At 54.4% G+C, this 25,056-nt stretch overlaps 5 protein-coding genes across 5 annotated transcripts; 3 read left to right on the top strand and 2 right to left on the bottom strand.

Moving 5' to 3' along the window:
- Positions 1 to 392: 392 nt before the first annotated feature.
- On the top strand, positions 393 to 1,513 carry PG986_014063 (RNA polymerase II transcription mediator complex subunit 9-domain-containing protein; the record flags this gene model as incomplete). The annotated part of the gene is made up of 3 exons (XM_066850285.1): positions 393 to 922; positions 1,053 to 1,286; positions 1,330 to 1,513. 3 exons carry the CDS (start codon positions 393 to 395, stop codon positions 1,511 to 1,513), a joined length of 948 nt encoding a protein of 315 aa, XP_066692523.1.
- Positions 1,514 to 1,865: 352 nt separating this feature from the next.
- PG986_014062 (Tubulin-specific chaperone C) lies at positions 1,866 to 3,278 on the bottom strand (the record flags this gene model as incomplete). The annotated part of the gene is made up of 4 exons (XM_066850284.1): positions 1,866 to 2,078; positions 2,226 to 2,660; positions 2,722 to 3,152; positions 3,227 to 3,278. 4 exons carry the CDS (start codon positions 3,276 to 3,278, stop codon positions 1,866 to 1,868), a joined length of 1,131 nt encoding a protein of 376 aa, XP_066692522.1.
- A 1,523-nt stretch (positions 3,279 to 4,801) lies between these two features.
- PG986_014061 (antiviral protein) lies at positions 4,802 to 9,142 on the bottom strand (the record flags this gene model as incomplete). The annotated part of the gene is made up of 1 exon (XM_066850283.1): positions 4,802 to 9,142. One exon carries the CDS (start codon positions 9,140 to 9,142, stop codon positions 4,802 to 4,804), a length of 4,341 nt encoding a protein of 1,446 aa, XP_066692521.1.
- Positions 9,143 to 10,387: 1,245 nt separating this feature from the next.
- Positions 10,388 to 12,882, top strand: PG986_014060 (glycosyl hydrolase; the record flags this gene model as incomplete). The annotated part of the gene is made up of 3 exons (XM_066850282.1): positions 10,388 to 10,771; positions 10,919 to 12,127; positions 12,181 to 12,882. The coding sequence occupies 3 exons, from the start codon at positions 10,388 to 10,390 to the stop codon at positions 12,880 to 12,882; spliced, it is 2,295 nt and encodes a 764-aa protein (XP_066692520.1).
- Positions 12,883 to 16,760: 3,878 nt separating this feature from the next.
- Positions 16,761 to 22,375, top strand: PG986_014059 (uncharacterized protein; the record flags this gene model as incomplete). The annotated part of the gene is made up of 3 exons (XM_066850281.1): positions 16,761 to 20,168; positions 20,219 to 22,155; positions 22,252 to 22,375. 3 exons carry the CDS (start codon positions 16,761 to 16,763, stop codon positions 22,373 to 22,375), a joined length of 5,469 nt encoding a protein of 1,822 aa, XP_066692519.1.
- Between the last annotated feature and the right edge of the window lie 2,681 nt (positions 22,376 to 25,056).

Here is a 25,056-nt window from a genome sequence, read left to right as displayed (position 1 = left end):
GCCTACTATTGCGTCGATGCTACCCCATCGGGTTAAACGTTTCAAGCACGGGTGGCAGGCAAGAGGGGCATTTCGCTGGAACATGTTGTTTCTATCGCTCCAAGTGTTTTTGGTATGGCCTCAAACATCCTGTGCATCAGTTGACTTCGTTGAGTGTACAAATCTTAAAATACATTTTCTTTTTTAATTCCAACAGTATCAGAGTTCAAAGTGCATGTAGAATAAGGTATGCACCCATGTATCAACTGAAGTATTCTGCAAGCGTGACCCTGCAGGTTGAGTGCTACGTGGGGTCAAGCAAAGGAGGCTCATCTTCTTCTCTGCTCGCTCGCTTTCTAGATTAGCTGTTTTGGTAAGACAGCCGGGTGCCTGCGCTCTAGTCCCTTCCAGGCATGACCCTCGAGGGCATCGAGGCTTGCAATAGATTAGCAGTCTTGCAGTGCAGCAGCCCTTTGGCCAGCCTGCCAGCTAACATTGAACTAAAGTTGCATGATGGATTCGATGGCAGCTCCAGAATAACCAGCAGATCTGAACCGACAATCAGGCGACCTCGTCAACAACAGGCGATTGAGACGGTTCGATTGGGGAGCCACTCACCACAGCAGGCCCAAACCACAGGCACTAAATCCGAATTGAATCGACTTCAGCAGTCCAGCAACCAAAGGAAACCCACTAATTTGCCTAGCGCCTACTCCCAGCCCGCCGGGAAAACAGGGGACTTGTCAGCGCATTCTCCCCCGAAAGCAGCTGAGAGCTTCGGACCTTCCATCGACTGGACCCCTCTCACCTCTCGCCATTCCAAGTACTGCCATACCGACGACGGTCCGAATCGATTCTCGTTCTCGTCCCGCACCGCAACAGCCGCGTCCACTTTGCACGCGTCTCTTTCCGAAGCACACCATAGACGAGAGACACAGCCGGAGTCAGACACACAACAGCAGGCAGCTAGCATACTGCTCAAACTCATCCAACTCAGCTTGTCTCCACTTCCCTCACACCCATTGAACCCACCACACCCTCCGAACAAACATAACAAAATGGCCACCCCGAAGAACCCCCCGCCGGGCCCCCGACCCCCCTCGGCCTCCCCCGAACCTCTCTCCCGACAACCTCGACCCCCTGACCGAACTGCACGCCCTCCTCTCCCGCCTCCGCGCACCACCCGCCCCTACCACCGCCTCGGGCACTGCTACCGGAGCCACTCCAGCCGCAGGCGGCGCCGCCACCTCGGCCCCAACTCCCTCCAACCACCACGTCAACGACCCGACCAGCACCATCTCCATCCAGTCCCTCCCCATGGCCACCGACGCCCTCAAGCACAAGCTGCAGCGCTCCCCGCGCGGGCGCCAAGACCCTGCCCGACATGAACCGCGGCACCGCCGACCAGGAGGCCGAGATGGCCGAGCTCGAGGCCCGCATCGCCCGCCAGCGCGCCGTCCTCGAGGGGCTCCGGAGCAAAGGGCTCGACTTTGCCGCCGCCAGGGGCCAGGCCGGCGACAAGATGGAGGAGTGAACGCGGGGTCCAGTGGCCGTAATGCGAGAAGCAAAACGATAGACAGTAATCTCAATACAGGGATATTAGGCGGACTACACGCACCAGGTGTGTGGTCATAGGATCATGCAAGGTAGGTAGAAAATTTCCGACGTTTTCCACGAAGAACCAAAGCTGACACAACATCACTTAATCGCTAGGTTGTGACTTTCGGGATGCGCATACTTCACCCACAAACAAAGACCATGAATGAAAAACAGAAAGCCACCAGACTCAATATGCTATATGCTATGGGTATAGGAATGGAACGGAATCAAGCCTCGGTATCATATGTACAACAAGAAAGGAATGCATGTCTGCTGTCGCCTGCCTATCAAACATCAGATCGGCTAGAAACGCCAACACTGCGCAGGATTTCCTTCCTCGACGTCAGGCTGCCAGACACCGTCTTCTGCCACACGTCGTCGGCGATGCGGGCCTCTTCGGGAAGCACCCGCCAGTTGGGCGACGACTCGGCCTTCAGCCACTTGAAGTCGTCCACCCGGTCCCATTGGTTCTCCGCGCCAATCTCCTCGGCTTTGCCAGCCTGTTGGTTCCACGAATTCATGTTAGCAACCGGGTATAGCGGCTGGACAGGGGTCGAACGAGGTTTTGGGAGGTGGCTGGAGCAGGGCAGAGGAAGGATGGAAAAGACCAAAACCAAGGAGAAGGAGAAGAATAGGCAACAACTTACGTAGTAGGTAGCAGGAATAGGAGCGAACCGCATCCCGCTGCAGTCCTCAATGATGGGATGGCTCCCGCAGTGCAGATACAGGTCCACGTTCTCGCACTCGTGTATGCGCACCTGCCTCGACGCCACAACAATAATACTGTCCTTGACCCCCGTGATGTGCGTGGGGCCGGCGACGGTCCCGCAGACCAGCAGGCTGTTGCGGATGTTCTTGATGACGAGCCCCGCAAAGGGCACGCCCGACGTCGACGACGACGTGGGCACCGTCATGTCGACGACGCACGAGTCCAGGTCCGCCAGCGCGCCCGACGCCGTGGCCCGCGACGCCGAGGAGGGCAGGATGATGTGCAGGCCCGTGTGGTCGTAGATGGATATGGTACGCGCGCTTGAGAAACTGGGCTTCCTAACGCCCGGGTTGCCTTGGGCGGCGTCCGCCATCTCCCTTGTTGTAGTCCTTGATCGTCGCGGCGATCTCGTCATGCGGCGGTAGGCTGCTCACGGTGTCGCGCTCCTCGTTGTCGCTGCTGGCGACGGCGGAGGAGGAGGCCTTGTGGGTGTTGGTCGTCTCGGAGAGCTTGTGGTTGATCTGGCGGGGGTCGGGCTGTTGTGCTGTTGACTCCTTTTGCGTGGCCGTGGCGGCCGGTGCGGTGCGCGGCTTGAACTGGAACCGAGGCTTCTTGGCCGCTGTGGACGTGGAGGTGGCGGAGGAGGAGGATGAGGTCTGCTGGCCCGTGGCCTTGTTGAGGTTGTCGGTTAGGGCCTTGATGGCCTGGCCGTAGGCGCGCTGGTCGTAGGCCGGGATGTACTCCTTGGCGTCGGCGACTTCGTTGCTGAGGCGGGAGACGCCGGCGAGCACGTGGTCGGTGCAGTCGCGGCGCTCGCCGGCGACGGGGGACAGGTTGGCGAGGTCATTGATCTGGTCTTGGATGGCTGTTGGGGTTTGCCAGTGTTAGTTTGTGAAGCATACTTATGTATGGATGCACGCATGTGGTGTCCAGACGTACCGGTGATCTCGGTCTGGAAGTGACGGTAGAAACGCTCTTTGGGGTCCGACATTGTGTGGATGGTAGGGGAGGGTAGCCCGTCTGCCGGGCTGCAGGGGACGAAAACCTGGGTTGTAGTCATGGTGTAAGAGGAGGCACCAACGTTGTATCCAGAGAGCTTGGAACAGAGGAGAGGATATGAAGGGCAGAGCGGTGGTATTCAATGCAGATGCAGGAGGTATGTATGTAGATATATGGACAACGCCTTGCGCGTGGAGAAGATGTGTATGTACCTTGGTTCAACGGATACTGAGTGAAGCTTCAATGTTGGGCTGGGTTCTCAGGATGCAGTAGACCGGATCGTGCCTTCTTAGGAGCTTCTTATATGGTACCGTAGACTGAGGGGTGGTCGTGGGTGCGGCGGCTTGCGAAATTCAGCAGGTCGGGTCGGGTCGGGTTGTGTGTGTGCGTGTGTGTGTGTGTGTGCGTGTGTGTCAGTCCTCGTCAACTGGTCGCTCTCGGGGATAGCATCAACAATGAATGGGGCGGGCGAGAAGGCGGGAAGGTAGTGAGCATGCAGCAGCAACGCGCTATGATGGCACGACCAGGGGTTTCGCCTGCGGTGCGTCGTCGATGGGTGGGATCGATCGGGCTGGGATGGTGGACTGATTGGAAAGGTCGCAGGCGCGCATCGGTCGTGAAACAGAAGGGAATGAGTCGGGTGTGCAGGTGCAACGGCTGCAACCACGACGCCTCCCCCAGAAATTAGGCAATGGGTAGGCGCAAATGGATGCACGACGACGTAGTTGGTGGTGTGACTGGCCGTGTGATGGTGACCAGCGTGGATGCGGGGTGCTTTGTGGGATGCTTCCACCGTCTGCAGTCGATGCTTTTATGGAGGAGCGGTGGCCTGTCCGGCTTATCCATTGGCCAATCGTCCGTTGCATCCCCCATCGTCTCCCCCTCTTCCCCGACAATCCCCTAATCCATTGACTAGCAATCCGGGGTTCTGCTGTACTGGAGTCACTGGTCGCATTCATTCATTATTGAAGTCGGCGGGTGTGCCCTCCTTCACATCAACACCCCGTATTCTTCGTTCGATGTATGCCTGCCCCTACATGATGGTCGCACAAGGTTACGTCAAGTAGCAGCAGCCGATGTTGGAACACGAACCCTCCAAAGCTAATGCATCGCCCAAGTTACTGGAGAGCCTCAAGAAGTAGCATAGCTGACGAAGCAGCAGTCGTCATAAATGGGCGCCAGAGCCAAGCGTGAATCAAATCACCCATGATACACCAAGCGTGATCATCTATCGGCGCTCCATTCTAGAAATTGCTGCATGTAGTTCGAGAACGTTGGTCAATGTAGAGTAATCCGATTTTCAGTGACTGAGGCTGTCGTCGATAGGGGGAAGCTCACGGTAAATACTACGACATATAACACGCATTTTAGCAGAACCCATCGCCAATTCATTATCTGCGTAGTCTACACGTAAGTAGTCTGACACCAGGTATCCACGCCTCATCGCATCCATATCTCATTCAACCCCCATCAATGCCATGCCGCCCTGCCCTGTATCGTGTAGAAATCTAACATCTACTGCCCGAGTCTCATCATCACCGCCACCACCTTCAGCATCCTCATGACGCCGCCTTTGCAGCCGTAGTCGCCTCCCTCAACGCCCCCACCCCCCGTCCCCAAAGACGGGGCCATAAACGCCGCCATCTGCGCATCCGCCGCCACCCCCGTGCCCGCAAACGCCCGCGCAAACTCCCGCGTGTCCAGCGGTCCCGCGGGCGGGATCTTCAAGCTGGCGACTTGCAGCGCCACCTCGGCCGCGTGGTCCTCGCCGCCCAGCTCCGACAGGCTGGTCCAGCCGTGAGGCAGGTTCGGGTAGAGGAACGTGTTGATCTGCGACTGCGACACCATGTCCTCCCCGGTCTCCTGCTTACTCGCCGAGGCAGAGAGGAAGCTCGTCGCCCCAAGGACCTCGCCAATCTTGGCCTGCTCCGACTCGACCGGCTTGTCGCTGGCACGAAGCGCCTGCAGCTCCGCCATGACCGCCTCCATCGACTCCTCGTCCCCATCCAGCAGCGCCACCGCGCCCAACAGCAACACGGACTGCACGTGCGTCGCGTCCGACTCGATGACCGAGAACAGCACCTCGCGCGCCCGGTCGCGGGCCTCCTCGGTCCCAATGGCCCAAAGGACCTGCGCCAGCAAACAAATAACGTCGGGGTTGCTGTTCGACTCTTCCAGTGCGGCCTCGAGGTAGGTCAGGGCCTCGCTGGGGCTTTTGCTGAAGTACTTGGCCAGTCCGACGGTGAGATGGGCCGACAGGCGGGCTCGCGTCCGCTGCTCCGCGGTGAGCTCGTTTCCGGAGTCGTCACTGCTGAGCTGCAACGCCGTTTCGCCGCACTCGACGGCTTCTTCGTTCTTGCCCGAGGCGAGATACATGCGGGCAAGGTCCGTCTTGGCCAGAGCAAACTGGCCCAGCACCTGGGGCGACTCGGTCTCTTCGTAGTGGGCCTCGAGCTTGCCGCAGATATCCTCGAGAGCACCGATGGATCGGGCATGGTCGCCGACTCGCTCGAGGAAGAGAGTCGAGAGATGGCCATACACCATATCCTGCGGCTGCAGACGCTGCAGCTGCCTCAGACCAAACAGTGGCTGGATGAGATCGTTGAGCTTGGGTCCGTTGGGGCTCGTCAGAATGTGGTCGAAGATGGAGACGCCAAACTGCTTCCGGGTGACAGCTGACGAGCACTCGGCAATGTTCGTCGCGTGGGTGAAAAGGCTGCGGGCTTCCTTGACGTCGCCATAGAGCAAGGCGACAAAGCCCTGGCCCAGCCAAGCATGCGCGTAGTCCGGATCAGTCGACTGCGCCCTCGTGAAAGCCTCGTTGGCGAGCTGGAGGTCGTTTTGCAACAACGCCAGAGCACCAAAGTTGGCCCACACATGAACGCCCCGTTCGTCCAGATAGAGGGCCCGGACAAAGGAATGCTGGGCGACAGATGGGTTGATCTCACTCGTGATAACGCCCAGCGAGTTCCAGAAATCCGGATTGCCCGCCTCGAGCTCGATCGCCCGCTTGAAGCATCTGACTGCAGCCATGTGGTATCTGCTGGATTTTATCCGCAGCTCCGCCGGGAGGCAGCTGTGTGCGCGATACTCAGCCCAGCCCAGGTTGTAGAAGGCGATGGACTGAGCATGGACGTCATGTGACGATAGATGCACGGCGCGCTTGTGGGCGAGAATCATGGCATGCAGACATCGAGTGAGTTCGACACCCAGTGTGTCGTTCGGCGGCGACAGGCCGTCGGCGAAACCAAGGTCCTTGGAAACCCCATCCACATCTTGCATGATACTATAAGCAGCATCTTGATCATCGCCTTGACCAACGAGCGTCTTGATAGCATCCACGGGGAACTGGCCGATACAGCTTTGCACCTTGGAGAAGATGGAACAGGCATCACCGAGCGCTTTCCAAAAGTTGAAGGTGCCCGAAACCGCATCCGAAGAGGACTGTGCAAACTCAACCGTCTCCGTCGCCAGGCTGACCGACTTGCCAAAGTAACCGTTCTCCACACAATCGTGCGCGCTCTCGACCATGGTCTGCATAAGCGCCAGCATCACGCCAGCCTCGTCTTGCCGATTCTTGGTGACTTCACGATACAGCAGAATTGCATTGTCGTATTCGCCCGTCTCGCGCTCGATGTTGCCCAGTAGGTATTTGGTGAACCACGTGTCGCCTAGTGCCTTCTCGCCCAATGCCACCTCCAGTCTCTGGGCGTTGAGGATGGCCTTCTTGGCAGCCGTATGGCGTCCCGCGTTATGATAGGCCTCGCCGAGCCCAACCCAAGAATGGTAATTGTTGGGCGCCATACGCAATGCCGACTGGAATGATGTGACGGACCTGTGGTAGTCCTGCTTGTTCAGCAGTGCCACGCCCAGTGCCGAAAAGGGCCAGCTCACTCCCTTCCGCTTGGATCCGGGAGGTGGTCGAATCTTTCCAGAATCGATCACGCGCTGGGCGACAAGTTCCACACGGTCCCAGTCACCATCATCCGCAAATGAGCGTGCCAGTCTCTCGGCGGAAGCTATCTCGGCCGACGACAACTCGACGGCTTTGAGGAAACATTTGCGAGCACGCTTCTTGTCCCGGCCGTAATCGGCGTAGTAGACGCCCAGACTGGTGTAGGCGGGAGCGTAGCTAATGTCGCTCTTGAGGGCAGCCAAGAAACAGGCATAAGCACCGTCACGACTCTTGCGAGCATCCTTGGATGTGTCGAGGTTCCAGATACAGACGCCGAGCCGATGTTGGGTCTGCGCCAACAGCTCTTTCGATGTCGACGAGCCTTTGCTAGTCATGAGCCCCAATATATCTTCGAGATCCGACTTGCCACGAGCGAAGTCGCCCTTCATCGAATATAGCCACGCAACTTCTGCCTTTACCCGAAGATTGCTACCATCGCGCTTCAAGGCTTTCTCCAGGAAGCTGATGGCCTGGTCGTACTCCTCCTCCTCTTCGTAGATCAATCCGACGCCGATTTGTGCAGGCGTAGATGACGGGTTCACATCGAGAATCTTGTCGAACAAGGACTTGGCCTCGCCATGGTGCCGCGGCGACTGGTAAAAGACCAAGGCTGTGCCCAGGTACAGCATGTAGGCCTGGTTGGTGTGGTTGAACGACTTTCCGATTTTCTGAGCTCTCTGCCCCAGCAGCTTCATGGCCTTGCGCATAAGTTCCACGTTGCTCTCGTACTCCTCCAGGTGCTGATAGTATTCGCCCATGAGTCTATGAGCGAGCAACGAATCTGACGTGGAGATGCCGTCAATCATCATCAACAGCCGATCCTCGTCGGTGAATGGAATGACCAAGGTCGGTGCGCCGCCATCCTCCTCATCCTCACTGCTTTCGTCCTCGGCCTGGCTCTCGGCTGGGGTCTCCGTTGGCGGCGAAGATGCGGACGGCTTCTTGGAGAAGGGGGAGATGCTGCTGGTCATGTATCCCGTCAAGATCTTGCAGAGATCGGTCTCCGGGAAGAGCGAGCAATAGTCGACAAGTGTGTCGACGTTGTAGTCCTTGATTTCCTCATGGTCCTGCCAGTTGATGGCGACGTCCCAAGCCAGTCGGTAGGGGTGCTTGATGATGACCATGTCGGCAGCAAGCTTCTGCACGACAGCAAGCTCGGCCTGCTTCTCCGGGCCCGGGAGGAAGTTCATCAGGCGATCGTGGCGGAACTGCAGAAGCTTCTCCTCATATTGGCGTCGAATGTCGTCGTCGTTGGTCCAGTTGATGAGCTGCTCGTAGATATGGCCCAGCTTGCTCTGCGAGAGGACTTCTCTGTTGACCTCGACAGTAACCTCGCTGACCTTTGCGCCGATTCTGGTGCGCCTCTCGCCGATCAGGGTGTTGATGCGCTTCTTCTCGTCGGTCTCGAGGATCTGGGCCACAATCTCGTAGGTCTTGGCCGGGTGTGGGAAGCGCCCCTCGAGGGCGTCGTAGATGGGGCTTCCAGGAAGCATGACCTCGAGGGCGTCGGCATATTGGGTGCGGGAACCCTGGGAGCGCGCGAAGTCGACAAACTTATCCACGACATCCTGGCATTTGTACATGTCCTCTTGTTCGTGGAAGATGGCGGCGAGCTTGGGGGCGGCCTGCTTGTATTGGAGGAGCTTCGTGTCGCCCTGCTTCTCATAGAGCTTGATCAGGCCCTGCCATGCTTGGGGGTCGGCGGGTCGCAGCGAGGTGGCGGTCTCGTAGGCCTTTTCGGCGTCGGCGAGCTTATTCTTCTTGTCGAGGGCAAAGGCCAGGAAGACGTAGGCCTGGTAGCTTTTGGAGTCGTTGTCGATGATGTCTTGGGCCTGCTGGACGGCCTCGTCCCATTTTTGCTGCTTGATGGCCTCGCGGACGACCTTGAGCTGTTTCGACATGTCGGGCGGGAGGGAGAGCGTTGAAGCCGCTCAAGCTACATGCGCGCGTAGCTGGAAGGAGGGGGTTTCCAGAATTTTGTATGATGGAATGAGTGGCCTGGCCTTGGACGGCTAAGATGTACAGATGCTTGTGGCAACGAAAGATTGAATCATCCAGGGTGGTGTCTGGTTTGGGGCGGCTCCATGAAGAGAACAACAGTGAGAGCTTCTTGACGATGGCTCATCATTGTCGTCACCAAGTGGGATGGAAATTCAGCACCTATCGACCTAAAGGCCTAAGTACGGTCAATTGCAATTGCGCATGGCTCTTTCTTTTCGCTGTCCCCCAACCCCCACCCACTTGACAATGGGCGGCGGCAGCAGCTGAGCTTCGGAGTCCCTGCGGGGCGCCTACAGCGGCTGCGGGGTCTTTGGCAACATCAACGGTACATGGCGCCTCTGCTCTTTTGCTAGGTACCACTCAGGGCGTATTGCTTTTATTTTACTTTCCTATGTTTACAGTGTATGTACTAGGCATATTTAGTCGATATATGTATTCTTTGGACAGTTCGCATGCACTGAAATAAACGTAGAACCAGGATCAGGGACATCGCCAGCGCTCGGCGCCTCGGCGCTGATGACCTCATCGTGTACCACCCATCACACCGCACCACACCGCGTAGCTGATAGCATTTGCGTATCATCTGTTGCTGCACATGTGCTTTGAGCCACCTGCATTCTCACCAACCATTATTCAGGTGGACATTGCACATAAACAAACTATCCGTGTAGGTAGATACAGCTATGTAGGGGGGATCGGATGCATACATGCATGATGTACCTAGCTTGCCCGCAGTATTCCGTATTCGTACAGAGTACTTTCCATAGGTCAATCAACTAAAACAGATGCCAAGCCCAAGCCAGTAGCCACTCTCGTACACTAAAGAGAACGCCGGCAAACAACGACAGCAGGCAATGTTGGCACCCTTGGCACCCTTGGCACCCTTCCCCAAATCGTTTCGTCACCGATGCTCGATCCCTGTCCTGTTCGCATCCGATACGCCATCACAGCTGCAACGGCTCATAAGTTGCGCCCCCCGACAACCTACCTACCTACCTACATGTACCCGACCTTCGACAGCTCTTGTCTCTTGCACTGCGTCTAACTCGCATTGCATGGACCTACATATACTTAACCACCCTTCTTGTGCCCAACGCTAAAGTCTCGCCTCCAGTCCCACCGACCGTCACGGAACCGTGGGTATTATGTCTTCGCTGCGGCTCACCATCGAAGACGGCCAATTCAAGGACAAATACGGACGCTATGTTCTCCTGCGCGGCATCAACGTAGCCGGCGAGGCCAAGTATCCCAACGCCCCCGAAGTCCCCTCCCACGTCGTCGACGACTTCTTCGACGGCGACAATGTCAAGTTCCACGGCCGCCCCTTCCGCAAGGAGGATGCCCACATCCACTTCTCCCGCCTGAAGCGCTACGGCTACAACACCATCCGCTACGTCTTCACCTGGGAGGCCGTCGAGGCCGCCGGCCCGGGCAAATACGACGAGGAATGGATCCAGCACACCATTGAGGTCCTGCGTGTCGCCAAGGACTACGGCTTCTACGTCTTCATGGACCCGCATCAGGATGTGGTGAGTCCTTGCCACCCCAACTCTACTAGTACACCGATTGCATACCGAGGGTGAGGCCATGCTGTTCAGCGCAACACTTCAGCTAACTCACTTGATCACGACAGTGGTCACGGTATTGCGGTGGCTCCGGAGCCCCCATGTGGACAGTCTACGCTTGCGGCTTCAACCCCCCAGAGCTTCGCGGCGACGGAAGCCGCCATCGTACACAACACGTACCCCGAGCCCGACAAGTTCCCCAAGATGATCTGGTCGACCAACTACAACCGCCTGGCCGTGGCCACCATCTTCACCCTCTTCTTCGCGGGCAAAGATTTCGCCCCCAAGTGTATCATAGACGACCAGAACATCCAGGACTACCTCCAGGGCCACTTCTTCCGCGCCTGCGAACACCTTGCCATGCGCATCAAGGAGGCTGGCGATATCCTGAACGACGTCGTGTTTGGATGGGAGAGCATGAACGAGCCGAGCCGAGGCATGATTGGCCATGTCGACCTTAGTATCATACCCAAAGAACAGAACCTGAAGAAAGGCACCTGCCCGACCATGTGGCAAGCCATCCTCACGGGCTCGGGCCGGGCCTGCGAGGTCGACTCCTGGGACATGGGTGGGCTGGGACCGTACAAGGTCGGCCGCACGCTCATCGATCCGCACGGGGAAACGGCATGGCTACCCAACGACTACGACGACTCGAGGTACGGCTGGAAGCGAGATCCGGGCTGGAAACTGGGCGAGTGCATCTGGGCGCTGCACGGAGTCTGGGACCCGTCCAAAGACCAGCTGCTGCAGAAGAACTACTTTGAGAAGTGCCCCAAGACGGGCGAGGTGCTGGACTACCCCAAATTCACCAACACGTACTTCATGGAGTTCTACCGACTCTACCGTGACATAATACGGCCGCATCACCCCGACGCCATCATGCTCTGCCAGCCGCCCGTGCTCGAGATCCCGCCGTCCATCAAGGGCACCATTGACGACGACCCCAACATGGTGTATACGCCTCACTACTACGACGGCATCACCTTGATGACCAAGAAGTGGAACCGCACGTGGAACGTCGATGTTTTGGGGGTGCTGCGCGGAAGGTATCTCCATCCTGCTTTTGCCATCAAGATCGGCGAGACGGCCATCCGCAACTGCTTCCGGGACCAGCTTGCCGCCATGCGTAAAGAGGGACTCGACAACATGGGCAACCACCCATGCCTACTTAGCGAGTTTGGCATCCCGTACGACATGGACGACAAATACGCATACCGGACGGGCGACTACTCGAGCCAATCAGCGGCCATGGACGCCAATCACTTTGCCGTCGAAGGAGCCCCCATGGAAGGCTACACGCTGTGGCTCTACAGTTCCCAGGTCAGGTTTCACGCTCCCTTCAAGTTTGGACCCTGCTAATGCTACTGACTCAGAATGACCACGTGCGCGGCGATCAATGGAACGGCGAAGACCTGTCCATCTTCTCTGTGGATGACCAAACGCTGCCCATGTCACCGCTGCCGCCGCAGACGCCCGAGGCAGGCCAGTCTAAATCCAGCTTGCTCAAGACGGCCACCAACAACAACAACACGACCACCGCTACCGCCAAGAAGGAGGTCGATGACGAGACGTCAGTCAACCCAGGCAACCTGAAGCGAACCTTGACTAACCCCTCGATATCTTCGGAACCTTCCAGCCCCGATCCAGAAGTGACCAATGCCCCCGGCCTGCGCGCCGCCGAGGCCTTTGTTAGGCCGGCGCCCATCGGCATCAACGGGACCATGACGAACTACGGCTTCGACCTCAAGAACTGCGAGTTCCACCTGGAGATCCGGGGAGCGGCACCCAAGGACGACGAGCAGCCGACGACGGTGTTCCTGCCGGATTACCACTTCCCCAAGGAGCAGTGCGCGGTCGAGGTCAGCGGGGGCAAGTGGGAGATCAGCACGGACGACGAGGAGCGGGCGTGGGTGCAGAAGATTCGGTGGTGGCACGGGGATGGGAAGCAGACGATGCGGGTCAAGGGGCTGGTGAGGCCGCAGAATGCGCTGGCGGGCAGTCCCGAGGAGGCGGGATATTTGGAGCAGTGTCAGCAGAGTTATGGGATCGGGGTGGAGAAGTGCTCTGTGATGTGACGTTGTTCCTTTTGGACTTGGTTCCGGCAGCAGCCATGCCTTTGCTGAGAGCAGGCTGGATGGATTCGTTTCTCAATCGTTCGTTCAAGCGCCTCATATACTCACGATGGCGTTTGGGAGTTACTTGTTATAATGCTTATAACGTGGTTTACCACTACGCGACGCATATCACTTAGCGACGCACCTTAATTCAATTCTAATACAATTAAACTTTAACGCGTAATACCTCTATAACTATAATGCTTAATTAATCCTAAAAAGATCGGATAGTTTTAATAATTTAAGCGATACGAAACGGACCGAATTAAATAAACTAAAGAGTAATAATAAAAGTTTATAATATACCCGAATTAATTTTACGTTATCGAATTTACGGCCGAACTTTAAAACGCGAAATCCGACCGAAACAACGTAAAATAAATCTAATTAAAAAGGAGGTATTTCGTAAATATATAATTAATTTAAATATCCGAAAAATGCCTCCCGATTTCGCTAATATAAAAAATATAGCTAATTTTTTTACTGCGTCGCGCGGCGGCGACCGCGTTAATAAATACTAAGTTAAACGCTTTATCGACCGTAATCCGGACTTAAAAACTAAAATAAATCGTCGGTACGATTATTAAAGAGCTTTTTACGAGGATTTTAAAATTATTTCTGCCTAGTTTACGCTAATCGCGAATATAAAAGCGAAATACGAAATCGTCGACGAAAATATTTAAAATTTCGACGAAACCGGCTTTATAATAAACATAATCGAATTAATATTCGTCGTAATACGCGCCGAGCGGCGTAAAAAAGCGAAGTCGGTTTAATCTAGTAATTAAGAATAGGCAACGGCGATTAAATATATTAATTCGTAGGGTTAATATATTCCGCCGTTCTTAATCGTTTAAAGTTAATATTACCTTACGAACTAGTCCCGCGAAACCGATTTACCGGGCGATTAAATAATTAAACTAATTTTTAATAGCTGAATTAATAACGAAACAAGCTTAAACTAGATTAAATACTTCGATAAATATACTAGATCGTAAACGAAAAGTTATTACCGCCTCCTAATTTTTAACGGCTACGAGAGCTATATTTCGGCCGAATTCAAGGTATATTACTAGGATAACGATATTATTATTATTAATATACCTCCCTATTTATCGCATTTGTTTTAATTTTTCGATATAATACTTTATTCGTTTTTAAAGCGTACTTATTTAAAACAAATCGAGTTATTTATTAAGGCTTTTATAAACTATATTATTAAGCTCGAGTTTTTTATCGCTTTTAAAGCCGCGTATTTTATTGTTTTTACGAAAGTTAATATTAAATTTAAATTTAGCGTATTTAATTTAATACCTTATAACCTTAACGAAGTAATTAATAAGCTAAATATACGTCTCCGGACGCCTACACTTAACCTATCCCGTTTAGGGATAGTTAATACCTATAACCTTTAAACGCCGTCCAACCCCTAATAAATAATTAAGCACTCTATTTATATTAAAAAGAGGGTGTTTATTTATTAAAGAAGCTTTCCGACACCGATTTTAAATACGGTAAACTAAATAGCGAAAAATATAATTAAAATAGTTTATAAAATAACCCTTATACGCGATAAAATATATATATTAAAAGAGGCTAATTTAACACTTTTTAAACGCCGGAGAGTTAAAAAATCGCGAATCCAGTTTAAAAGAGCCTTTACTATTAAAGAATTTCAGTAGCTATAAAACGAGAAAGTAAAAAGGAAGCGTTCAGCGCCCGATAAAAATAAAAATAAGGGTTCGTTAAAACGGAGGGCAACCGGTAAAAAACGCTATAATATCTACGGCGAAACAAGTTACAATGCGCGAATATATAAAAAAAATATAAAATTAAGCGAGGAATCGGATAGCGAATAGTTTTAATTAATTTTAAACGTTGTAATTAAATTAATTTATATAAAAGGGTCGAAAAGTGGAAAAGGTGCGTCGCCAAGTGATATGCGTCGCGTAGTGGTAAACCACGTTATACGTTTACTTGTCAGAGATTCTTGGTGCTAGTGATGAGGTATAGACTTGTTAGTAAATCCCTCGATGCATGTTACTATTTGGACCACCTCGTGCTGGCACGGCTGTTTTATCTTGTCTCCTCATCTTGTCTTGGACAACTTCCATAGCAGAAAACTTTTAACTTCTGATTTCGTATCCCCTGGATGGCGACATCGCTGCTCTTGGTACAATACTCTCCTTTCCGCAAATAGTCGTCAGGCCAATCTGTGGACTCACCTAGCCAGGCATCACAGATGAGCATGCCGAATAGGATAAAACATCATCAGCCACCTGCGCACACGTGCACATGGGTGTGGGGTAACGGGTGCATCAGTGTAGGTGCTACAGCAGTCCCTAGGTACATACCGACAGCCCTTGCCTGCCCGCAGTCGTAAGAGGGCTTCAACGAAGAGAGGGCGCCGTTGGCTGCCCATCATTGGACGGCCGCGTGGCACTACCTAACACGAGGCCCAGCGACCGCATCCATCCGGCATTTCCTTCGAGAGAGCGCACACACCCGACAAGACGACAGGAGGTCATGTAGGTTCCAAGACCCGGAACACTGGGCCCTAGTCAATCATCGTCCCGGATTAGGCGCCTAGCCGCCGAGTGATTTTAACTTCAGCTACATGTACATAGAAGATAGGCCCAGTACCAGGGAAGCTGCATGCTCCGGTTACCAAGACAGTTGGACATGCTTTTTGAATTATCCTCTCGATGGCGACAGCGCTGCCCTAGCTTACCAGTACGTGGGATACTGGAAGTGGCTTGGGTCGATCGGAGATAGATAGATAAGTAGCAAACACGATTGACAAATAGCTTTCAACGGGACATCCTCGCCAAGCGGAAGTCGAGTTGATAGTTGCAAACACAGGCAAGGCGACGGACCATTTCTTGAACCAACTGATCGACAAACCAAAAGGAAACTCGTCGCGGGCACTAAAATAGAAAAAATAAAATAAAAAATAAAAAATAAAAAAAACCAGAACCAGAAACCCAAACGTCGGTCGGGAGGTTCCTAGTGGTGTCTCAAACACATGCAGTGAGACGTACATACAGGAGGCCGAGAATAAGAATACTTCATGTACGTCCAGCCTATCCAGTCAGAGGATTGGGGGACGTCGGGACGGGAGCGTTTGGAGTCTGGCAGTTAAAAGAGACAAAGTCGAGCCGATCGCGTGGCACAGAGGCGAGTCTGCCTGCCAGTCGTTGACTATCCGTCAATCCATTCACCCACCCACCCATCCATCCATCTGTCCATCCCTGAGACAGCTAGCTGAGCATACATTAGGTAAGGGGAGAGCCTCATTGTCGCGAAACGTCAGGAGTAACGTCGAAGTTTTCGCAGCATCCACCAACCAACAATCCATTGATTGAGCAATCGTCGCCGTCCCATTGAAAGAAAGCCGACAAGACAAACACACGAACGGCGGCCAGAAACGTCCAAGACCAACCCAAGCCCACAAAAGAGAGCATGCGCCATCCCTAAACGGAGCTAGCAGCCGGCCTGGATTGCCTGCCACTGCAACTTCGGAAACCTCCCCCTCAAAGACAGACCCAAGACCCAAGACCCACGAAACGGTCGACCCAACCCTAGACTGCTAGACTCTGGTCGCTGCGTTAGGTACGTAGCGCCCATACGGAGGAGCACTTGCAGTGCCATAGTGCACACATAGTGCCCCTGGAAAACCCACCGGCCAGCCGACGACCCGCGTCTGCCCCAGCGCCAGCGCCAGCGCCAGCGCCAGGGCCCTGGGTTTTCTGGCTCTGGTTTTGCGCCCGCGCCTACCCGCCTACCCGCCTACCCTTTCTCGTTTCCAACTGCTCGTCGTTGATTCTTGGTTCCGGGTCATGATCAGCTCGCGCACCGCCTTGACCAGATCCGAGAGCACCAGCGAGGCCACCGCATCCGCTCGATACCCAAACCTGCGCCAGCGCTTGCAGGACAACGTCAACACCCTCGACAGTCTCATCAACGACCCCCCTCCTCCTCCGAATCCTCCGAATCCTCCTAATCCAGCTGCCGGTCTTGCTGCTGCTGCCACCAAAACCACAACCGCCTCCGCCTCCGCCTCCGCCACCCCCTCGGCCAATCCTCCCGCTACGCTGGCTCCGGGGTCTCAATACCCTGGACCAGGCCCGACGACCACCACGGACGACCCTCCCCCGTACCTGTCCGCCAACTTTGCCGGCGTTGGTGGTGCGGCAACCCTACGCCCGCGGGCGTCCACGGCCAGTCTCGCTGCCTACGGCTCGGCGGCCGACTCGACAGCCAACAGCACCAGTCGGCCGGCGACACGGGGAGGAGGGCAGCCTGTACCTCCTCCGCCGCCGCCCTCCACCTCTGCCACCATGTACTCCAACACCCAGCGGCCAGACCCCAACCGACCCTTCAATGTCCCGCCCCCGCCCCCCATGTCGCCGCCCTCCCTGGGCCACATGAACGCCACCGCCATGAACATGAACATCCCCCCGCCGCCTCCTCGCTACCCCAGCGCGCCGACCACGACCACGACCGGCGGCCTGCAGCTGCCGCCTCCCCCGTCCGGGCCGCCCCCGAACAGCGCCATGGGAGGGTCCGCAACATGGCAAGGCAGCTGGGGCACCATGTACAATACAAGGCATGGCATGACATCGATACCACCTCCCCCGTCGGGAGGCCCGCATGTCGCCTACAATCCGCGGCTGCACCAGCAGGCGTCCATGGGGAACCTCCAGATCCCGCCGCCGCCCACCCAGTTCCCCATGCCGCAGCAGACGACCGGCGACCAGCCGTCGGGCATGTCCGCGACCTATATCCCCCACGGCGATACCTACGGCGAAGGGGTGGGCATTCCCGCATTCGGACCCGACGAGTCCACCACCTTTTCGGCGACGTCGCACGGCTCGTGGCCGACGCAGGGCAGCAACGCAAACGACACGGCCAACACCACGCCGGCCGACGGCGAGAGCCGCGACAGGCTCTACACAAACGCCCTGAACTCACAGAACCAGAACCAGCGGATGATGTCGACGGCTTCCAACGCCACCAACACTCCCTCCAACATCCCGCCCGAGATGGCGGCCAAGTGGCCCCTGGACCATGTCCTCCTGTGGCTGGCCTCGAATCAGTTCTCCAAGGAGTGGCAGGAGACGTTTAAGGCACTGAACTTGTGCGGGGCCAAGTTCCTAGAACTGGGGAGCGGGCAGCACGGCCGCGGCAACTTTGGCATGATGCACCAGCAGGTCTATCCGAGACTGGCGACCGAATGCATCAACAGCTTCACGGGATGGGACCCCACCCGGGAGAGAGAAGAGGGCAAGCGTATGCGGCGACTTGTCCGCAACATCGTGCACGGCGGTGGCGTTGCGACATCTGCCAGCGGCAGCCGGCCGGATGGCCATTCGCGCAAGGACTCGCTCAATGCCTCGCAGGGGGCTGGCACGGATATCGAGTCGCCCAACACCCCGATCAAAGCCCCCGGGCCCGGGTTCGGGAGCCGGCGGTTCTCGCAGACGAGGTCCACCACGATGCCCACCCTGAGCAACACCATGAGTTCCGACTCCAACCACCGGACGCTGCTCAAGAACCTCGACGTCGAGAGGAGCCAGAGACACAGTCCAGGCGCGGGCGAGGCCGGTAACGCTAGCTCGCGCGGCTCGGCGCCCCGCAGCGATAGTCCGGGTGGAAGTCCCAGGCCGCCCAACTCGGGGATGCTGTCGGCCACATCTCCTTCGGGAAGGTTCCTGGGGCACAGGTCGCGGAACAGCACCGATTCGGTTTCGTCCAACGCCGCCATCTACGGTTCAGGCGTGCCGCCCGAAGCCAGTGCCTACCTTCGCAGTGGCCTGAACGGCTCGCGCTCGCCACACGAACCGCCGGGCGACAGGTCGGCGGGCTCCGAACACCCGGCCTCGGCCAAGGGAGACAGCAGCCTCTTCGGCTTCCTCAAGCGCAACAAGCACAAGCAGAAGGAAGACGGCACTTACCACTCACCCAAGGAAAGCGACTCGCCCACGAGCCCTGAAATGCTCAAGTCTTCTGGTATCGGTGGCGCGCATGACGCCTCCAACTTTGACGCGCTATCCTTCCGTGCGAGGAAGGAGAACGCCCCCGGGGCTTACCTGCTGGCGACCGTGAACGGGTGGGATTACCGCATGTGTGTCGTGACGGACTGCGAAACGGCGCAGGAGATCCGCGAGAATATCTGTGCCAACCTCGGAATCCATGACGCTAGGTCGGTCCTGCTGTACCTGACGGAGCTGGGCAAAGTCGAGCACGAAGAGCCCCTGGAGGACCAGAGCTTGCTGATCCACAAACGGAACAAGGGCGACAGCAACGGCTCCCTCAAGCTGTTTGTCCGAGTGGGCGCGCCACCTCCCGTGACGCCCGAGGTGCCGGGCTCGCTAACGCCGGGCTACGTCCCTCCGGGCGCATCGATGGACGAGGACACGTACGCGCGCCTCAGCGGGCAGCGATCCCGCTCGAGCTCGTCGCCCCCCACCTCCCGGGTCAACACCGTCGGCGACAACGGGCCCGACCCGAACGAGCTCGCCCAGAAGGCGACCGCCTACAAGGCCGAGGTCGAGAAGCAGCAGCAGGCCTACTTGGCCAAGCGAAAGCAGGCACTGGGGAAATCATCGCCCCAGGAATCGGCCGCGACCTCGCCGTACGGTGTCGGTATCGTGGGACGAAACGTGGATTTCGACCAGCCTCGAGTCTCGCCGTATGAGGAAAAGAAGACGCAAGACATGCTTTTCCCGCAACGCAAGGCGCCCGCGCCGCCCGGCGTGGAGACGGCCACCTTGATCAAGGCCAACTCGCTCAGCCGTCGGACCGGTCATAATCTGCGGGCCTCGCAAGGTAGTATAGACGGCTTCCCCAGCCAACGGAGACCTACTACATCCACATCTGCATCTGGGTCCTCTGGCGAGAACAGCCAACAACAGGAGATGTCGCAGAGGCGGCCGTCGTCGGCAAGCCGGGAACCCGCCACCTCGGCCTTGGGCGCCCTGGTCGGCATGGGAAGCGCCCTGAGCCACTTTGGGCGGCCTACGAAACAGCCGCACAGCAACAACAACAACAACGGGCGACCCGTGTCGCCGCCGCCCCAGCCCAACCGCAACAACTCGGGACCAGCCGCAGGAAGTGCGCACGAGGAGCAACGAGGTAAGAGATCTATTGCGAATGTTGATTTTGGTGTGTCCACTTCGGGCCGCAGTAGTCCGCGACCCGGATCCCCCGGGACCCTGACCTGGAGCCGAGGAGACCTGGCCTTTGTGATTCCGGACTACTCCCCCCTGGTGGCACCCCACCGAACAAGGGAAAGCCACGTGACAAGGTTGCTGGTGATGATGATGGTGACGATGAAGGAGAAGAACCCCTTGCTAAGAAGCGTGACGGAATAGCACAACGAGCGCCGTCCCCCGGTAACCCCAGCCCCACGACGGCGCATCCGACGGGCCCAGCGCCGCCGCCGCCACAGTCGCCGCCGAACCGCCGCAAGTCCCACGGTCCGGATATCGACTTCACCGACACCGACGTGACCTTCGACCAGCCGATGGCGCCCAAGGCGCAGAAGGACGACGATTCGGACGACGACTCGGACGACGGACTGTTTGCTGTTCCGGTTAGGGGCCGCACACCTTCAGTCAAGGTCAGCAGCTCGGAAGAGTTCGATAGGCACGGCAAGCGGCCGAGTCTGACCCTGAGGACGAGGAGGTCCAAGAAGCAGCTTTCGGTTTCTTTCCACGCGCTGGAATCAGACGACGGCCTCATTCCCGCGGACGAAGACGGCAGTGGTCGACGCCGCCGCACGCCGGCCACGCCCTCGGATTCGGACGATGGGAAGCTCGGCCGTCGCAAGTCCTTCATTGAGCGGGACGTGTGGGCGAATCGTCCGCCCCCCGAGGCGCTGTTGAGCAACCTCGACGCCTTCTTCCCGGAGCTCGATCTGGATCAGCCCGTCTTGGACGAGTCGCAACTCCAAGAACCGACGTCGCCAGCCGATCCGGACAGTACTAAGAACAGCAACAGCTTGGATGGAACGACGGAGAATGGGCGCAACGACAACAGCCAGGTGGCAAGTTCTCAAGCAGAAGCCGAACAGAACCTGCCGCTGCCTTCGCCATCTCCGAGCATCGCCACTGCTCGATCGTCCATGTACAGCGAGAACGACACGCTTGGCTCGGACGAGTCGACGCTGAAAGCCGAGCGCCCGAGTTCCATCAATTCGGTGGCCCAGCGCAGTATCCGCCGTTCGGGCGGCGGACTGGGCCGGATGAAGTCGATCCGTGAAGTGGCCCGGGGCGCCCACGAGGCGAACAAACGGTTCACGGCGGCGTCGGCGGCGTCTGGCGCCGGAGGTCCGACCTCGATGATCCAGCGCCGCAAGAGCACCAAGATGTTTGGCGCCAACCTGGTGCAGATCCGGCCCGAGCGCGGGTCCATGATCGACGTCATGCCGCAGATCCCGCAGGACACGCTGCCGAAGCGGCAGACGACGTTCCGCTGGTTCAAGGGTGAGCTGATCGGCAAGGGCACGTACGGCCGGGTGTACCTGGGTATGAATGCCACCACAGGAGAGTTCTTGGCCGTCAAGGAGGTGGAAGTGAACCCCAAGGCCGCGGCGGGCGACAAGAACAAGATGAAGGAGCTGGTCGCGGCGCTGGACCAGGAGATCGACACGATGCAGTACCTCGACCACGTCAACATTGTGCAGTACCTGGGTTGCGAGCGCAAGGAGACGAGCATCAGCATCTTCCTCGAGTATATTTCCGGTGGCTCGATCGGGTCCTGCCTGCGCAAGCACGGCAAGTTCGAGGAGCCCGTCGTGTCGAGCCTGACGCGGCAGGCGCTGTCGGGGCTGGCGTACCTGCACCGCGAGGGCATCCTGCACCGCGACCTCAAGGCGGACAACATCCTCCTGGACCTGGACGGCACCTGCAAGATTTCGGATTTCGGCATCTCCAAGAAGACGGACGACATCTACGGCAACGACAAGACCAACTCGATGCAGGGGTCCGTCTTTTGGATGGCGCCCGAGGTGATCCGGTCCCAGGGGGAGGGCTACAGCGCGAAAGTCGACATCTGGTCGCTGGGCTGTGTGGTCCTCGAGATGTTTGCGGGCAGGCGGCCGTGGAGCAAAGAGGAGGCCGTGGGCGCGATTTACAAGATTGCCAACGGGGAGACGCCGCCGATTGCGGATGAGGTGCGGGAGGCCATCAGTCCGTATGCGTTGGGGTTCATGCTGGATTGTTTTACTGTGTAAGTTCGCCCTTGCTAACCCTTTCCCCCTTCCACGACCCTCTCCGACCCTGTTACTGGCGGACAGTAAACGGCTTGCTAACGATACACAAACAGTGACCCGGGCGAGCGCCCGACGGCGGAGCGGCTGCTGATGCAGCACGAGTTCTGCGATCTCAACGAGGACTACAACTTTTTCGACACAGATCTGTATGCCAAGATCCGGGGTACGTTCCAGTAGAGGAGGGAGACTCAGTTCGACTTTGTTGTTGTTGATCGGCAACATGGGTCATGAAGGCGGAATGCGAGCGAATCCAACGGTGCGAGTACCTGGGTAATTGTGGCAAGTTATCAGACAGGGTGCCTGGCCAAGATGATGCTTATGCTTTGTTGGGGCAATGTCTAGCACATATACGCCAGGTGAACGAACGAACTACTTGCGAGATGGATATTTCGAGGGTAGCAGTTATAATTATGTAGTTGTTTAGGCTTTTGGCTTGCTAGCTAGCATGGCGTCCCGGATTTCGAAATGGAAGAGAGGTCGAACATGGTTGTTACTGGTCTTTTCTTCCCCTTCCGGTTGCAACCTTTTGCTTTTGATTTCGCTTTGAGGTTGAGGTGATGTTGGGTTCCCATTACCCGGGAAGATGAGGTCCATTTCGTAGTAACTCAGGATCTTCGGAATATCCCCCACCCCGAGCTAGAGGCAGCTGGTCGTCAAGTTTCTTCAGCGATAACATGTGTAGTAACAGCAAACACAAAAGTCATGGCGACGGGGATTTAACTGTATTATTCGGGCCTTTCCTGCTCTGGAGATCCCATATCATGCCTGAAACCCGTGGGTGCCATGTCCTAATCGGTTGGATGCTTGCACTAGGAATAAGACGGACAGACTATTAAGTAAACAAGTCGCAGGCTGCCCTTAGATATATTAGCTTATAAAGGAGTTATTAGAGCTATAATACCTTTAGATTCCGTTATTTAATAGTATACCTCGTTATTTATTAGCTGCTTAGCTTATTATAATTAATTAGTCGCTATATAATATATAAACTAATAAAAATTATAACGTGGTTTATTACTACGTAACGTATATTATTTAACGACGCACCTTAATTTAATTTTAATATAATTAAACTTTAATGCGTAATACCTTTATAATTATAATACTTAATTAATCCTAAAAAGATCGGATAGTTTTAATAATTTAAGCGATACGAAACGGACCGAATTAAATAAGTTAAAGAGTAATAATAAAAGCTTATAATATACCCGAATTAATTTTACGCTATCGAATCTACGGCCGAACTTTAAAACGCGAAATTCGACCAAAACGACGTAAAATAAATCTAACTAAAAAAGAGGTACTTCATAAATATATAATTAATCTAAATATTCGAGGGATACCTCTCGATTTCGTTAATATAAAAAATATAGCTAATTTTTTTACCGCGTTACGCGGCGGTAATCGCGTTAATAAGTATTAGGTTAAACGCTTTATTAACCGTAACCCGGATTTAAAAACTAAAATAAATCGTCGGTACGATTATTAAAAGGCTTTTTATAAAAATTTTAAAGTTATTTTTACCTAATTTACGTTAATTACGAATATAAAAGCGAAATACGGAATCGTTAACGAAAACATTTAAAATTTCGATAAGACCGGTTTTATAATAAGTATAATCGGGTTAATACTCGTCGTAATACGCGCCGAGCGGCGTAAAAAAGCGAAATCGGTCCAGCTTAATAATCGAGAATAAGCGACGGCGATTAAATATATTAATTTATAAGGCTAATGTATTCCGCCGTTTTTAATCGTTTAAAGTTAATATTATTTCGCGAATTAATCCCGCGAAACCGATTTACCGGGCGATTAAATAATTAAGCCGATTTTTAATAATTAAACTAATAACGAAACAGGTTTAAATTAAATTAAATACTTCGATAAATATATTAGATTATAAATAAAGGGTTATTACCGCCTTTTAATTCTCGACGGCTACGAGAACTATATTTCGGCCGAATTCGAGGTATATTATTAAAATAACGATAACGTGGTTTACTATTAAGTGGCCCGTATCATTAAGTGGTTTATTTTTACTACTTCTCGATATTTTTATAAAAGTTATTTTAACCACGACGCTTTAAATTAATTAAATTTACTCGCTATTTAATTCGCTACTCGATTTTATATGTTTTTTATATATTCGCGTATTATAGCTTATTTCGCCGTAGATCCTATAACGCCTACCGCCCGTCGCGCGCCTCTTCGATAAATTATTATTTTCGCCTTTATTAATCGCTAGCCGCTTTCTTTTTACCTTTTCGTTCTATAGCTTTCGAGATTCCTTAATCGTAAAGGCTTTTTTAAGCTGGACTCGCGATTTTTTGGTTTTCCGGCGTTTCGAAAGGGTTAAATTAGCCTCTTTTAAAGTACATATTCGATTATATATAAAGGTTATTTTATAGGCTATTTTAATTATACCCTTTACTATTTAGTCTATCGTATTTAAAATCGGCGTCGGAGAGCTTTTTTAATAAGTAAATACCCTCTTTTTAATATAAATAAAGTATTTAATTATTTATTAAGGGTTAAACAGCGTTTAAAAGTCGTAGGTATTAGCCGTCCTCGGACGGGATAGGCTAAATGTAAACGTTCGAAGACGCATATTTAGTTTATTAATTACCTCGTTCGAGTTATAAGGTATTAAGCCGGATACGCTAAATTTAGATTTAATATTAATTTTCGTAAAAATAGCGAAATGTATAACCTTAAACGCGATAAAAAACTCGAGTTTTATAATATAATTTATCGAGGCTTTAATAAATAGCTCGATTTTTTCGAATAAGTACGTTTTAAAGGCGAATAAAATACTATATCGAGAGGTTAAAACAGGTGTAATAAATAGGGAGGTATATTAA

This window comes from Apiospora aurea (assembly GCF_038362705.1).
Source record: "Apiospora aurea strain CBS 24483 chromosome Unknown utg000010l_segment0_segment0, whole genome shotgun sequence".
NCBI classification, from domain to species: domain Eukaryota; kingdom Fungi; phylum Ascomycota; class Sordariomycetes; order Amphisphaeriales; family Apiosporaceae; genus Apiospora; species Apiospora aurea.
Note: the sequence above shows the minus strand (reverse complement) of the source record. Positions and strands in the feature narration are given on the sequence as shown.